Raw genomic sequence first — 15,737 nt, forward strand, 5'->3', positions numbered from 1 at the left:
TGCATTCATTGGTTGATTTCTTGTATGTGCCCTGACTGGGGATCGAACCCATAATCTTGGCATAGCCAGACAGTGCTCTAACCAAAGGCCCTACCTAGCCAGGGCTTCAGAGCTTTTCAAATCCCCCTCTGGACATTCTATTCCTTGGCTCTTACTTTCATGTTTATTGGTCAACCTCTTGTTTGCTCTAACTCTTATCACCACTGCAGGCAACTGTGGAGTTAAACAATGACCACCAACTGTTTTTGAAATGGCTATGCAAACAGTTCTGTGTCAGGTCAAACAAAGATGAGTTCTGTAAGGGGAAGTGTCTCAGGAACTGCCATACAGGTGACAATTATCTGGGTCTCACTCCCACTAGGATGGGTTCTATTTAAAAAAAAAAAGATAAGTGTTGGTGAGGATGTGAGAAATTGGAACCTTTATGAACTATTGGTCGGAATATAAAATGGTGCAGCTGCTATCGAAAATAGTATGGCATTTCCCCCCAAAATTAAAAAAACAGAATTACTATTTAATCCATCAATTCCACTTCTGGATATATAGCCAGAAGAATTGATTTTGCACACCCATGCTCATAGCAGCATTATTCACAATAGTCAAAAGGTGGAAGCAATCCAGTGTCCATTAGTGAATAAGCGAAGTGTGGCATATATATATATATATATATATATATATATATATATATATATATATGCCTAAGTGACCAGAACAACTGGAATGACGGGTCGCTATGAAGTGCACTGACCACCAGGGGGCTTAATGCAGGAGCTGCCACCTGGTGGTCAGTGTGCTCCCACAGCCAATATCCTGCAGCTGGCCAACCTACCACCGTTCCTCTCCCCTGCCAGCAGGCCTGGCCAGCAGCTGACAGGAACGCCAAAAGGCCCTGATCGGCCTTGATCACCGGCCAGGCCTAAGGACCCACCCATGCACGAATTTCGTGCACAGGGCCTCTAGTATACAAAATAAACAAAAAAGGGGGAAATGTGGTAATACATGCAATGTTATTTACCTTTTAAAAGGAAGGAAATTCCAATTAAAAAAAAAACTAAATAAAAGGAAGGAAACTCCAACACATGCTGCAACACAGATGAACCTTGAAGATATTTTGCTAAGTGGCATAAGCCAGTCACCAAAAGACAAAATTTGTGGTATCTAGAGTAGTCAAATTCATAAAAATGTAAAGTAGAGGGTTCCAGTGGCAGTGACTGCAGCGCATGGCGACCCTAGGACATCCTGCTCAGGAGACACCAGCGGCCCCAGCCCCAGGACACCCCATGTGCAGTGACACCTCCAGGGTGAAGGCAACGCAGCATCTAGGAAGCAAAAGAAGAAGAAAAGCCAGATCGGGGCCTCTGTGTCGAATGGAGCCGGGAAAGCCTGCTCAAAGCCGGCCCCAGAGGAATCCCCTCCAAGTCCGGAGGCCCAGGCGGAGCAGCTGGCTCGGGAACTGGCCTGGTGCGTGGAGTAGCTGGAACTGGGCCTCAAGATGCAGAGACCCAGCCTGAAACAGAAAGAGCAGGCTATTGGGGCAATCGGAACCCTGCACAGCTAAAGAATCCCTCTGCCCAGGAAGAGGCAGCTGATGCGCTCCTTGTTTGGGGATTACAGGGCTCAGATGGAAGCCGAGTGGTGCGAAGCCCTGTGGGCTCTCAAGACAGCAGCCCACTCAGCCCACGTGCAGCCTGCAGGTGAGGCCACCAGAAAGAAGAGCTGAAGGGTCTGTAGGCCCCGCCTAGAAAGGGGAACCAAGGCCACCCTGGACATTCCAGATGAAGAGTTTAGGTTCCATTTCTTTTAGTCTCTCCTCCCATCCCGCAACTGCCCCCTTGCCCTCTAGGGTGTAGGGGTTTGCCTGGAGTGCACTTAGAAGGAGGGATGTGGGGTTGGTCTGTGCGTGGAGTGTCAGTTAACCTGGTGCCATGGCTGCTGGGCAGATGTGAGGCCAGCGTATTGAATACTGTCTGACAAGCACAAGACCCCATTTGTAGGTTTTCAGATGAATGGTTCCTGCTGCTAGAAGAAGATTGTCCATTTAAAGGGCTTCTGCAGTCAACTGAAGTGTCAGCATGTGACAGGAATGTCTTGCTCAGGTTTCAGGGTTAGACTTTGTGGCTGAGGGTGAGGGGGAAGCTGCATAATTGCACATTGGTGCTCACTTAGGAAAGGCATGCTGTTATACCGGATGGTGCTTAAGTAAAGAAAAAAATAGTAAAAACAAAAACAGAAAGAAACAAAACAGTAACAATGTAAAGTAGAATGATGGTTGCCAGGAGTTAGGGGAGAGGGAAATGGGAGTTGTTTAATGGGTATAGAGTTTTGCAAGATGAAGTTCTGGAGATTGGAAGTAGAACAATGTACCTGGTAAATATCCTTAACACTACTGCCTAGCTGGTTTGGCTTGGTGGATAGAGTGTTGGCCTGTGGACTGAAGGGTCCCAGGTTCAATTCCAGTCGGGGGCATGTGCCTTGGTTTCGGGCACATCCCCAGTGGGGAGTGTGCAGGAGGCTGTTGATTAATGTTCCTCTCTGATCGATGTTTCTAGCTCCCTATCCCTCTCCCTTCCTCTCTGTAAAAAATCAATAAAATATATTTTAAAAATATATATCCTTAACACTACTGAACTGTACTCTTAAAAATAGTTAAGATGGTAAATTTTATGTAAGGTGTATTTCATTACAATTAAAAGTACATGCCCTAACCAGTTTGGCTCAGTGGATAGAGCATCGGCCTGTGAGCTCAAGGGTCCCAGGTTCGATTCCGGTCAAGGGCATGTACCTTGGTTGCGGGCACATCCCCAGTAGGAGGTGTGCAGGAGGCAGCTGATTGATGTTTCTCTCTCATTGATGTTTCTAACTCTCTCTCCCTCTCCCTTCCTCTCTGTAAAAAATCAATAAAATATATATTTTAAAAATATATACATGAGCCTAGTCAGTGTTGCTCAGTGGTTGAGCATTACCGATGAACCAAGTGATTTCCGGTATGATTCATAGTCAAGGCACATGCCTGGGTTGCAGACTTTATCCCCAGTGGGGGGCATGCAGGAGGCAGCTGATCAATGATTCTCTTTCATCATTGAGATTTCTTTTTTTAAAATATATATTTCATTGATTTTTTATAGAGAGGAAGGGAGAGGGATAGAGTTAGAAACATTGATGAGAGAGAAACATCGATCTGCTGCCTCCTGCACACTCCCTACTGGGTATGTGCCCACAACCAAGGTACATGCCCTTGACCGGAATCGAACCTGGGACCCTTCAGTCCGAAGGCCAACGCTCTATCCACTGAGCCAAACCAGTTAGGGCTCGGCTCATCATTGAGATTTCTATCTCTCTCTCCCTCTCCCTTCCTCTCTGAAACCAATAAAAATCTTTTTAAAAATAAAAAGTGTACAATTGTTTTTTTTAGTATACTTACAGAGTTATACAAACATCACCACAATCATTTTTAGAACACTTTCATAACCCTGTTAACATAAAAAACCATTGAAACCTGTAAAGAATTTTTGTGAGTTTATTTGAGCCAAACTGTTGACTTAGGCCGGGAAGCAGAACCTCAATGAATTGAGATAATGCTCCGGAGAATGGTGGGTTACATTTGTATTTACCGTATTTTCCAGCGTATAAGACGACTTTTTAACTCAGGAAAATCTTCTATACGCCCAGTTGTCTTAAAGATTTTCCTGAGTTGAAAAGTTGTCTTATACACTGGAAAATACGGTATACATTGCAATCAAAGGAGGGACAGAGGTGGGTTACAAGAAATCCATTGGTGATAGATTAAGGAGGTGGGATAAAACAAAGCGGGGGGGGGGGCTGGGATTGGATAAAAAGTAAAATGATGGACACATACTTAGGTGGGTGAAGGAACAAATAACAAGATAATGAAGGAATTTGTGGTATCTTTCCTGGGACCCACCACAGTTGGTTGTGCCCCAGGGGCTCCAGAAAAAGGGAAGTTACACCAGGGGCTCCAGAAAAAGGGAAGTTACAAGTTACCTAGATATTTCAAGGGTATCTTATCATAGATGCAAAAAGACAGATAGGCTCAGTTAAGGTAAAGGTTGACCTTGTCAAGGAAGATACTGGCCTAGGATCTAACTGGCCACCATAACTGCGTTGAGTTGAAGTTTAATTTCAGACCATCCTTTGTGGTTACTTTAAGTTTCTGAGTTTGCAAGACTGCTATGCAGGCCTCCCCTGAGCTTGTTATGTCAGCATATGTCCCCTTTCGTCCACAACCCTCAAAAGAAACCCCATACCTCTTTTCAATCATTGCCCTTTTTCTTCCTCCTCCTACCTCAGCCCCAGGCAACCACTAATCTACTTTTTGTCTCTATGGATTTGCCTATTCTGCACACTTCATACAAATGGAGTCATACATGTGAGGTTCGAGGGGCAGGGAACAAAGACAGAGTCCAGGCCAGTCAAAAGGAAGTTTAGTCTTGCACTCCCGGGAGAGGTTCACCGGTCCTGAGGGTAGGGCCGGAGAAGTCTCGCTGGACGGGAGCTGAGGCACTTTTTTTATACAGGTGTTCAGTGAGGGTGGAGGACCAGGAGCTGAGGGTGGGTGGAATTTCTGCCGGGGGCAGGGGTTCCAGGAATGGAGCCAATATCTGCGTCACCATTTGCCTGGAGCACTGGTCCATCACGGGTTCCAGGAAGGGACCAGCATTTGTGTCGCCATCTGTCTGGTGCACTAGTTTGTTATCTGCCTCACCACCGGTTGCATGCATGGCTTCTGGAATTCCTCTGACCTAACAATACAATATGCAAGTGGTACTTTGTGACTGGCTTCTTTCACTTAGCATACTGTTTTCAAGGCTCTTGCCATTGGTTGAGATGACAGAGACAGGAGGGTATTTGAGCCAGGGAAATTCCAGAGATCTGTTTGGATGGTCTACATTTGAGATGCCTTGAGACATCCATGTAAACATGTCAAACAGGCCATAGCATATATGAGTCTACTGTTCAGGAGAGGTCTGGCATAGAGGCCTAAATTAGTGGATCTCCCCCAAAAATTGCAATAATTAAGGCTATGATACAAGATGAAGTCACTTCAGGGACAATATTGTCTACAAAATTAAGGGGGCCAGGATCATCCCAAGGATACTCTAATATTTGGAAACTGGATAAAGATGATTAGCTAGAGATGTCAGAGAAACCCAAGAGAGTTGAGAGCAAGAGACTGTGGAATGTGCTGGGCAATCACAGGAGAGGATAGGGAAGTAAATGCTGCTTTGGCAAGATTATTACTCATCGGTGATCTGGTTGAGCCATCTCAGAGATATGGGAGTGACAGAAGCCAAACTGAATGGAAGTTAAATATGATCTGGGACACGAAGAAATGTAGGATGAAGAAGGCTAGAAGCCTGGCTTTGTTGAGGAGCATAGCAATGGAGTCCTCCATGATGTTGACAACACAGTACATGAAAGCATTTGGCCACAAGCAGGGTAACAGCTGAACACTGCTACATTTATTCCATGGAATGCCATGAATCAGCTTAAAAGGATAAATAAAACAGATGTCCACTAGATATAAATAACTTTTGAAAGAGACAGACAGACACATTGACTTGTTGTTCCACTTATTTATGCACTCATTGGTTGATTCTCGTATGTGCCCTAAACCGGGACTGAACCCGTAACCTTAGTGTAATGGGAGGACGCTATAACCAACTGAGCTACCTGGGGAAGGCAAAACACCATTTTCACTTTGTAAATAAAGAGCTGGGTGGGAGAATTCCATCCCAGGTTTCTCACAGCCAAGGGTGGATAGTCTCAGCTTTCAAGCTCTCCAAGACAGCCCACCTCCGCCCGAGGGTTCCCACCCTGTCTTCTCTCTAGGAGTCTGGGAAAACAAGGTATTAACAGAGCGCGGCCACTCTAGCCCACCTCGGAGGTCCAAGTCTCGTTTGCCCAGAAAGTTAACTCCTCTAGCTCTCCAAGCTGAACCAAGTGGGAAATCCTCGGCCCTTTCCCACTTAGCCAGGGGAAGGCTCCCTCGCCCACCCCTCTTCATTTCCCTCAAACACTCATGACCATGCGAAGCTTCCTCCACTCTCTGCGCCCTCTAAGAAGAACGCAGTTTTCATTCGCGTTGCTCCAAACCCGGAACAAGGAAGGCTGTGGCCTCACCTTCTAGCCAGGATGTGTCATTTCCGGTGCCAGGCTCCCTCCCCCGGAAGTGAGACCTGATGTAAACAAGGGAGCCGGGTGTCAAGGCCCTGGAGGTCAGAAAGCTGTGCCGCGGGCGGCACCCAGACCTGGGCCTAGGATCGGGAGGCGGGAGCGGAGGTCAGGTCAGTACAGGTGGCGGGGAGCTGGGACATAACTCCAGAACTGGTCGGAGTTTGGGGGGGTGAGCTGGGAGGCCTTTTGAGCAAGGGTCTTGGTGGTTGAGGGGATCTGTGACAGCGATCTTGAATGGGTGCTGGTGGTGGAAGGAGTATGAGTGCTATCTTGGACATGAAGAAATGCTGGGGAGGAGGGGTCATTGTGCGAGGCATCCCTGGGCAAGGTTCTTGGGTGGTTCGGATCTTTGGAATGGGAGTCCAAAAAAAAGTGTGGTCCTGGAAGGTGGGGCTGTCAAAAGAATGGGTCTTTGGGGAATGAGGTGGTACGGGGCAAGAACGGAGGTTTGGGCTCCTGGAGGATGGAGAAGGGTATGCCTGGGCAAAGTTCCTGGGGAGATCAGGGTTTGAAGGGAGTATGGGAACTCTAGGATGGGAAACTTAAGGAAGTCCGGGGCAGGAGCGGGGGCGGGGGTAGGGGTTTTGGGAGGTGTGCCTGGACAATGGTCTTAAAGGGGTAGATGTGCTCTGGGGCAGGATCATGGGGAGAGGATAAGTGGTATGGCGGAAGAGTCTGTCGACATAAGAAACGTCCAGACCTGTTGAATTTTTATTTTACTTAAGCCAAAACTGACTGCAATTGCCAATACACAAGATCTCAAATGTTTCGGAGAATAACAGTTTGCAGTTTCTTTCATGCATTTGAGATTCAGGCAAGAACATAAGGAAGATTACATGAAGGTGGGAGAAAGCAAGGTGGAGTTCGGATTAGAAGGAGGGAGGGGTCTGAAAGGTGGCATTTCAAAGGTATGTTATCCTAAATTAGCAGAAACAATGGACAGGGCTTGCTTAAGACAAAGATAAGCCTTTTACTGAAGAAGTTATATGCCTGTGGTGTGACTACCCACCATGACCTGCCCAGTTAGGAATTTATAATCAGATTACCCTGTGGGGTTACTTTCTGTAGAGCCCCTTTTTTGTCCACAAAGCATAGGGGCCCTGGCTGGTCTGGCTCAGTGGATAGAGCGTCGGCCTGGGGACTGAAGGGTCCTGGGTTCGATTCCAGTCAAGGGCACATGCCTGGTTTGGGGCTCAATCCCCAGTAGGGGGCGTGCAGGAGGCAGCCAATCAATGATTCTCTCTCATCATTGATGTTTCTCTCTCTCTCCCTCAAAAAAAAAAAAAAAAGAGAGAGAGAGAGATTAACAAAGCATAGGGGACAGGATTCCTGGGGGTAGGTCCAAGCCAACCCATGTTGGAGTCATGGACAATAGAGCACATGGAAGAAGCTGTCCTCCAGGGTTAGGGGACTTGGAGTGATAGGGGATTCTGAGGTAGGGTCTTTAGGGCATAAGGGGATCTAGGGAAACATCCAGGCTGGTCCTGGTGGGAGGAAGTTAGCATGGCATGAGAAGGGGTCATCTGGAGGTAGGCTGGGATCCTGAAGGAGTTTGGGGAAGCCTGTGAGGAGGGAAGGTGTGAGAACACTAGAGTGGTGGAATAGGTTGCAGGGGTTCTGGACAGTGGACCAAACATACTTGGTCTCAGGCCCAGGTCATGGAGGTGCAGGAAGAGATGGATGTTCTAGCCCCCTCTCCCCATTTGTTGACTTGTGGAGTTGGGTGCTAGGTTCAGGTGTGAAGATGGGAAGTGGGTGGAGGGTTGACTCCAGGCCATGTTGGGTATTGGGGCCAGGATTGCCTGGGTATAGGGAGGAGATATCACTGGAGAAATTACTTTCTTACTACTTTCTGACAAGAAGCTTGTGAGGGCTGGGGAATAAGAAGGAGGTAAAGGGTCCAAGTCAGGGTAGCCAAATGTGAGAGGTTCCTGGCCATGCTGTTTGGGGTCTTGGGAGCTTAGAGTGGAGACCCCAGGACTCTCTGCCCCGATTTTGTCTTCTTTGCAGTCATGCTGTGGTTAGTTGGTAGCAGAGTGGGAGGAGAAAGAAAAAAATTAATTAGGGAAAGGAGTTCTAAGACTTGGAGGGCAGACCCCAGGACTCTTTCCAACCCTATCCCCATTTGTGTCCAGGGAAGCAATCCTGAATCATGACTCAGCAACCACTTCGAGGGGTGACCAGCCTGCGTTTCAACCAAGACCAAAGTAAGAGACTCATACCTGTAACCTTGTGGGAGAGAGGGAGGAAGGGATAGAATGGTTAGAGATGGGTGTTAGGCAGCCTGTCCTAGCTTCCCACGTGGACATCTTTTGAGGCAGCCTGGATTCCTCCTCTTCCCCAGGCTGCTTTTGCTGTGCCATGGAGACAGGCGTACGCATCTACAACGTGGAGCCATTGATGGAGAAGGGACACCTGGGTGAGCCATTGGTGGGGAAGAGGCAGTGGGTAGAAGGGATGGACTGGGCATTAGCTTTCACCCTTGCTGACACCCTGGTCCTTGTCCAGACCATGAGCAGGTGGGCAGCATGGGCCTGGTGGAAATGCTGTACCGCTCCAACCTGCTGGCCCTGGTGGGCGGTGGTAGCAGTCCCAAGTTCTCAGAGATCTCAGGTAAGTGCCCTTATCTCATCTGCCCTTGGCCCAGATTCCCTGGAATCATGGCCCCCTCCAGGAACCCCAAGGCACTTGAAGATGAAGACATCAGAGCACCTGAAAGTCTAACAGTGAGGCCTACAGCTTAGAAGTCATGACTATTATAGCTTAAGAAGCTTGATGTTTTGTCTTAATTTAACAAACATTAATTGAATGTCTCCTGTACACCATGTCTTTACCTATAGGGTACTTGTTGTGAGCCTGGTACTGTTCTAAGCACTTTATGTGTATTAACTCATTTAACTCTCACTGTAACTCTATATGGTAGGAAGTATCAATATCCCATTTCTACAGATGAAGAAACTGAGGACCAGAGAGATTGAATGACCTATCTAACCAATAGGTTTTAACATAATTTTTTATGTATATGTTTTTATTTATTTTTAGAGAGAGGAAAGAAGAGGGATAGATAGAAACATCAATGAGAGAGAAACATCATTGATTGGCTGCCTCCCGCATGCCCCCTACTGGTGATTGAGCCCACAACCCGGGCTTGTGTCCTGACTGGGAATCGAATTGGTGACCTCTTGGTTTCTGAGTCAGTGCTCAACCACTGAGCCACACTGGTCAGGCTAGGTCTGAATATCTTGAAGCTGTCTCCCCAATGCTCACTTGTCTTGAGTCTCAAGTGCCATCTTGTTTTAAAGTGTTTTTTTGTTGTTGATCCCATTGGGACATGGCAAGAGACTTGCCCTAGGCAAGTCAGGGAGTCTAGGATTTCTCACAAATCTCGGGAGTATAGGGGCTAGGACCCTGGAGGCAGAAATAGTGAAAGGATTAAGTCCCTGCTTGCTGGCTGATGGGCCGTGAGGTCCTTGAGTGAATACTCAATCCCTTCAAGCCTCAGTTTCCTCACTTGTGAATGGGTATAACAGTTCTCATGCTGTGTGAGGCTCACATCGGATGTTAGTGAAAGGTTAAACAAGTGGGTGGAAGTCCCATGGGGAGTAGGGTGGGTTTTGTATCAGCAGGGCTGTCCCTCAGCTTAAACCTTGGCCCCCACAATGCGCCCAACTTCCCAGCAGTGCTGATCTGGGATGATGCCCGGGAGGGCAAGGACTCCAAGGATAAGCTGGTGCTGGAGTTCACCTTCACCAAGGCAGTGCTGGCTGTGCGCATGCGCCATGACAAGTGAGCCTGAGGAGGACTGGGGGTGGGGGAGGTAGGAGGTCCCCTTGGCAGATGAGAGGGTTAGTTCTGCCTGAACATCTGCCCTCCCCTCATGGCTGTTGTGTTATGTGATGCCTACAGAATTGTGATTGTGCTGAAGAACCGCATCTATGTGTACTCCTTCCCTGACAATCCCCGGAAGCTGTTTGAGTTCGACACCCGGGACAACCCAAAGGGTAAGAAGACCCAGATATGCAGGAGTAAGGGCAGGAGGCAGGGGATGAGGTGGAGGGGAAGAAATGAAGAGAACATGGGAGGGGTACACAGAGAGAAGCGGGGGGAAAAGAGGCATGGAGAGTCTTTGCACGGAGATACTCAGATGGCCTGGGATGAACATACAGGGGTGGGCAAAAGTAGGTTTACAGTTGTTCATATGAGAAAAGACATGCAAGTTCTGATAAGTACAAGAGACAGGATTCCTCAAAAGAATGTCACAATGCAGCTGTAAACCTCCTTTTGTTGCCAACCCCTGTACTCCCCATCTATTCATCTTCCCATCCCTTAGCCAGTTCTCTCTCCCAACCCTTAGCCCTGCCCCACTCATGTGCTCCAGATGGTAGAGCAAACATACCTAGTAAGCCGAAACCGGTTTGGCTCAGTGGATAGAGCGTCGGCCTGCGGACTCAAGGGTCCCAGGTTCGATTCCGGTCAAGGGCATGTACCTTGGTTGCGGGCACATCCCCAGTAGGGGGTGTTCAAGAGACAGCTGATCGATGTTTCTCTCTCATCGATGTTTCTAACTCTCTATCCCTCTCTTCCTCTCTGTAAAAAATCAATAAAATATATTTTTTTAAAAAAACATACCTAGTAAGCACGTGGGTGGGTGGATCAGGGATCCTTGGGCCTCCCGGGGCTGCCACAGCTGCATAGGGAAGAAGGGGATCTAGTGGGGATCACAGCTGAGGACAGCACCCTGAGGGTTCTATAGGTAACATGTATCATGGAAGGTTCAAGTCCAGCCCTTACCCAGCTCTGTCCATTCTGAGACCCTGCCTGGCCACTGCCTCCCCTTCACCAGAAACCCTCCCCCTACTTCATCCTCACACCCTAGGGCTCTGTGACCTCTGCCCCAGCCTGGAGAAACAGCTGCTAGTGTTCCCAGGACACAAGTGCGGGAGTCTGCAACTTGTGGTGAGTTGTCCAGTGGGCAGAAGTGAGTAGGGGGTAGGCAAGTTCTCCCTGTAGACTCTGGGACCCTTCCCTCCATACTCTACCCCAAGCACAAACTGCTCCTTCCCATCATAGGACCTGGCAAGCACAAAGCCAGGCACTTCATCTGCGCCATTTACCATCAACGCACATCAGAGCGACGTGGCCTGTGTGTCCCTGAACCAGCCAGGCACCGTAGTGGCCTCGGCCTCCCAGAAGGGCACCCTTATTCGCCTTTTTGACACACAGTCCAAGGAAAAACTGGTGGAACTACGCCGAGGCACTGACCCTGCCACCCTCTACTGGTGAGCACAGGGTATACATGGTGGGCCAGCGACTCCACGCCATATGACAGGTAGGCATAATGGCTGGTTTCTCTTCCAGCATCAACTTCAGCCATGACTCTTCCTTCCTGTGCGCTTCCAGTGATAAGGGCACGGTCCATATCTTTGCCCTCAAGGATACCCGCCTCAACCGCCGCTCTGCGTGAGTACCCCCTGCCCCTGCCCCACCCTGCCATGTACCCATACCCCTGCCCATGTACCATACCTGGGCTTAGTCAGTACTGCCTGCAGGCTAGCTCGAGTGGGCAAAGTCGGGCCTATGATTGGACAATACGTGGACTCTCAGTGGAGCCTGGCGAGTTTCACAGTGCCTGCTGAGTCGGCCTGCATCTGCGCCTTCGGTCGCAACACTTCCAAGAATGTCAACTCTGTCATTGGTAAGTGGGACGAACCCTTGACTGGGGGTATTGCATGGGCAAAGGCCTGCAGGTTGGACCTGAAAGAATTTTAGGGAATAGGAAGCCTAAAGAAGCTGGAATGGGTGGTTCAACTCCATTATCAGTGAGGGGAGTGGCATGCGGGCAAAAGCCTGGAAGGAGATTTGTAAGCCATGGGATGCCTGTATTCAAGTGTGTGGCTTTGGCAGCCTCTAACTTTTTTACTGATCTTCCCCCCCCCTCCTCCAGCCATCTGTGTAGATGGGACCTTCCACAAATATGTCTTCACTCCTGATGGAAACTGCAACAGAGAGGCTTTCGATGTGTACCTTGACATCTGTGATGATGATGACTTTTAAGGACCCCGTGGGTTGTGCTAGGGACCTGCAGTGGCAAAGTGCAAAGCATTTATGGGAGTGGGAGTGCCGAAAGCCACCAGCCAGCAAGCACTAATGGGGCAGGTGCACACTTTCCACTCCTCAGAGCAATGCCTAAACAGCTCATTTCTCCCAAGCACTTCTTGATTGTGTCCTTAAGGACTGTGTGCACACAGGGCCAGGCCAGAGACCCAGAGGAGCAGCAGATGCCCTGGGGCTCCCAACCTGGAGAAGAGTACTAGGTCCCCAGAGGAAGTGCCCTAATCCAACCTGTGGGGATAAAAAAAATTTTCCCAGAAAGAGCCAATCAATGATATGATGAATTTGAATAAAAATGAATAGTATTTATGGCTGGACCTCGGGGGTGGGGCCTGGAGGAGATGAGGCTGAAAGGTACTGCAGAAGTGTCCAGGAAAGGTGTGACCTACTTGGACAGGAAGGAGGTGGGATCCTGCTCCGGTCCTTCTGACAGTCCCTGCCCTCATCCCTGCTTAGTCCGGATGTCTGGCTACGGTTGTGCTGCCGGCGCCTCCCAGAACAGGGCCCCTTGGCGCCCCCACCTGGGAGTGGATGGGAATGCCACCCTACGCTGCCTATATTTAGTTTCATGGCAGTTCCGGTTTTGGCGGTTGCATTTCCGGTCACGTGTTTTGCGCCTGCGCCGTCCACCTGGGTGGATAGGGTAGCAGAAGCCCCGCCCAGACTCCATTTCCCAGTGTCCAACGCGGTGGCGTGGGGTGTAACGGGTGTTGTAGTTCGGCTGCTCTCCTGGCTGGTCCAGCTACATCGACTAGCAGGATGTCGGAGGTGCGGCTGCCACCGCTACGCGCCCTGGATGACTTCGTTTTGGGGTCGGCGCGTCTGGCGGCCCCGGATCCATGCGACCCGCAGCGATGGTGCCACCGTGTCATCAACAACCTCCTCTACTACCAAACCAACTACCTTGTCTGCTTCGGCTTCGGTCTTGCCCTGGCTGGGTGAGGGAGGGAGGGAGGGAGGGAGGCGCCACTTGGCCGGGGACGCCTGCAGGGCATGGAGGGTGGGCCCGCGGGATTCTGAGAACCGGGAAGGGTAACCTGGGGTGGGGTGGCTGCAAGGCACGGAAGGGCAAATTCAGCAGAGAGAGAAAGCCTGAGGGCCTTGGGAGTGGGGACTTGGAGGGAGTGGGACCTAAGTTATAAAGAGGCCCTGGGGCTGGTTACAGCCTAGCCGAAGGGGTTAGTGGGACTGGAAGGAAGACCTGGGGAGGATGGAGAATGTGGAGCTGAAGGGGAAATGCCTGGAAGGTGGACCTGAAGATAAGGAGGACTTGAAAGTGGGACGTGAGTGTGTCTGGGATGGTGGGGCTATGTGAGTGACGAGGCTGGAGGCCTTAGGGCAGGGACAGGGATCCCTGTAGGAGCAGATACTTGGGGAATTTGGGCCAAGAGGGAGGATCCAGGGACTGAAGGCCTGAGACCAGACGGGGTTGGAGAGCCTGGAGGCGGGACTTGGGTGGGGATGTAAGATGAGAGTAGGACCTAAATCCTGGAAGAGGGTCCTGTAAGGACCCAGGGCCTGGGAAGAGGGAAATAGAAGGCCTGGAAAAAAATCTGCAAGGGTTGTGTTCCAAGGGTGGGTTTGGGGGCAGGATGGGGTGGAGTACTGGAGGGACAGAAGGAAGGAGCCTATCTGGATGGGAGCGCCTGGAGCTCAAAAAGATGGGGCTGTAGGATTGAAAAGAAAGGGCTCAGGGCTCCTGGGAGTCGGAAGTCCTGGAGGGTGGACTTGCAGAGACAGGGCTGGCCAGAGCATTTCTCCGGCTGGCAGGGTCCGGAAAGGGGGGGCCCAAAGCTCTATCTGGTGCACGGTGGCCTGGGAGGCTTGGAGGCCGGGCGGCCCTCTCCCAACTGGCTGACTAGCTTAGTTCTATTGTCCCCGCAGGTACGTGCGCCCGCTGCACACTCTCCTAAGCGCGCTGGTAGTGGCAGTGGCCCTCGGGGTGCTGGTGTGGGCGGCTGAGAGTCGCGCAGCCGTGCGCCGCTGCCGCCGCAGTCACCCCGCCGCCTGCCTGGCCGCAGTGCTTGCCGTTGGCCTCCTGGTTCTCTGGGCGGTGGGCGGCGCTTGCACCTTCCTGTTCAGCATTGCCGGGCCAGTCCTTCGTGAGTCTCCCCTACCCGGAGATACCCGGGAACAAGGCCAGCGCGTGCGCGTGGCGCCAGGCCGGCCCTGCCCTGGTTCTTGGGGGAGGAGAGGGGGCTGGGAGACTCAGCGGGCATGGCCACACCCCTTTACAAAGCACCTTCCTTGGCTATGTTCTCCTCTTCGGGAACGACTCTTAATACCGCCTTTCCGGGCCTCCTGGTGTTAAGTGCCTTCCACCAGCCACGTCCCGGTTACCGCCAGCCCTCCCCAGGCCACAGCCCTGTTACAAAGTGTTCCTCAGCCACAGTTTCAGGATCAGAGGTGTCCTGTCCGCTGACCATTCTATTGGCCTGACTACTCCAGTTCTCCTCTGTGGGCCCCCATTGGCTACAGGCTGATGTCCCATTCCACTGACCCCACTCCTTTTGGTATTGCCCACAGTGATCCTGGTGCACGCCTCGCTGCGCCTGCGCAACCTCAAGAACAAGATAGAGAACAAGATCGAGAGCATTGGTCTCAAGCGGACACCAATGGGGCTGCTACTGGAAGCGCTGGGACAAGAGCAGGAGGCTGGATCCTAGGGCCTTGGGATCTGTACCCAAGACCTGGAGAATCCCAACCCCAACCCATAACCGGGATTTAGAGCCTTTTCCCAGTCCTTAAAATAGGAGCCCCTTGCCCAGTTAAAAAAAAAGCAGGGCATCTGTAATGCTCCCCCACCCCACCCCTAGATCCAAAACTGGGATATCCCTCATACCCAGTCCCCATTGCCTAGGGGAACTTGGGACACAGAGCCACTCACATCCAGCCCAGAAGTGGGGCTTAGAGATCGGAGTATCCATGGCCAATATCAGATTCTGGATGGAGACACTCCCACAAACCTAATCTGGGACCCACTTGTCTCCCATGCTCAGTCCCAAAGCTGGGGTGTGGGACTGAGACATTCTCAAATCTTGAGTCTTAGATCAAGACTTTTCCAGACCACACCCCAGCTTTGAACCCAGAACAAGGCATTGCCAAATCTTGACCCCAGGACCAAAGTGTTCTACGTCCCCCCTCTGGGTAGAAGTCAGGTATCCTGATCCTATTGAACCCTTGGTCCCCAGTAACCCCAACACTCACCAGTCCCATTTGCCTCCCTTCAGCTCTGCTTAGGGATTCTGGCCCTCATCCCCCCCCCACACACACACATACACAAGTTCCACAGTGGTGAGGACCGTGGGGTGGGGGTAGCCCTGACCTGGAATGAGGCATATATATCAGTGTTGTTGCAACAATAAAAGCTGTTACATCGCTCAAGCCAATTGGGCCTATCGTAGTGGCCTCTGCTTTTCCATTCTGCTAGA

General features: G+C 50.7%; 2 protein-coding genes and 1 pseudogene across 4 annotated transcripts; all 3 read left to right on the top strand.

The window, feature by feature from the left end:
• Positions 1 to 1,220: 1,220 nt before the first annotated feature.
• Positions 1,221 to 1,804, top strand: LOC307096366 (UPF0488 protein C8orf33 homolog; annotated as a pseudogene). Its single transcript has one exon. The product of its transcript is annotated as a UPF0488 protein C8orf33 homolog (transcript).
• A 4,385-nt stretch (positions 1,805 to 6,189) lies between these two features.
• On the top strand, positions 6,190 to 12,611 carry WDR45 (WD repeat domain 45). 2 transcript variants are annotated; one of them, XM_079765307.1, is made up of 11 exons: positions 6,190 to 6,305; positions 8,331 to 8,402; positions 8,540 to 8,614; positions 8,704 to 8,808; positions 9,873 to 9,981; positions 10,102 to 10,196; positions 11,072 to 11,151; positions 11,266 to 11,474; positions 11,554 to 11,655; positions 11,745 to 11,890; positions 12,140 to 12,611. In XM_079765307.1, the coding sequence occupies exons 2-11, from the start codon at positions 8,348 to 8,350 to the stop codon at positions 12,247 to 12,249; spliced, it is 1,086 nt and encodes a 361-aa protein (XP_079621433.1). In that variant the 5' UTR covers positions 6,190 to 6,305; positions 8,331 to 8,347; the 3' UTR covers positions 12,250 to 12,611. The 2 variants fall into 2 exon arrangements, with proteins under 2 accessions (XP_079621433.1, XP_079621434.1); XM_079765308.1 differs by having other exon boundaries at positions 9,876 to 9,981.
• Positions 12,612 to 12,752: 141 nt separating this feature from the next.
• On the top strand, positions 12,753 to 15,727 carry PRAF2 (PRA1 domain family member 2). Its single transcript, XM_079765310.1, has 3 exons — positions 12,753 to 13,244; positions 14,191 to 14,408; positions 14,833 to 15,727. Exons 1-3 carry the CDS (start codon positions 13,066 to 13,068, stop codon positions 14,970 to 14,972), a joined length of 537 nt encoding a protein of 178 aa, XP_079621436.1. The 5' UTR covers positions 12,753 to 13,065; the 3' UTR covers positions 14,973 to 15,727.
• Positions 15,728 to 15,737: the final 10 nt, after the last annotated feature.

The sequence above is a fragment of the Cnephaeus nilssonii genome, assembly GCF_951640355.1.
Source record: "Cnephaeus nilssonii genome assembly, chromosome: X".
NCBI classification, from domain to species: domain Eukaryota; kingdom Metazoa; phylum Chordata; class Mammalia; order Chiroptera; family Vespertilionidae; genus Cnephaeus; species Cnephaeus nilssonii.

Bases quoted from the DNA above. Each gene is read 5' to 3' on its own strand.
- WDR45 (XM_079765307.1), top strand. From the start codon at position 8,348: ATGACTCAGCAACCACTTCGAGGGGTGACCAGCCTGCGTTTCAACCAA. The intron at 8,615-8,703 runs GTGAGCCATTGG...GTCCTTGTCCAG, and splicing joins GATGGAGAAGGGACACCTGG to ACCATGAGCAGGTGGGCAGC. The intron at 11,475-11,553 runs GTGAGCACAGGG...TTTCTCTTCCAG, and splicing joins GACCCTGCCACCCTCTACTG to CATCAACTTCAGCCATGACT.
- PRAF2 (XM_079765310.1), top strand. From the start codon at position 13,066: ATGTCGGAGGTGCGGCTGCCACCGCTACGCGCCCTGGATGACTTCGTT. The intron at 13,245-14,190 runs GTGAGGGAGGGA...TTGTCCCCGCAG, and splicing joins TTCGGTCTTGCCCTGGCTGG to GTACGTGCGCCCGCTGCACA. The intron at 14,409-14,832 runs GTGAGTCTCCCC...TATTGCCCACAG, and splicing joins CATTGCCGGGCCAGTCCTTC to TGATCCTGGTGCACGCCTCG.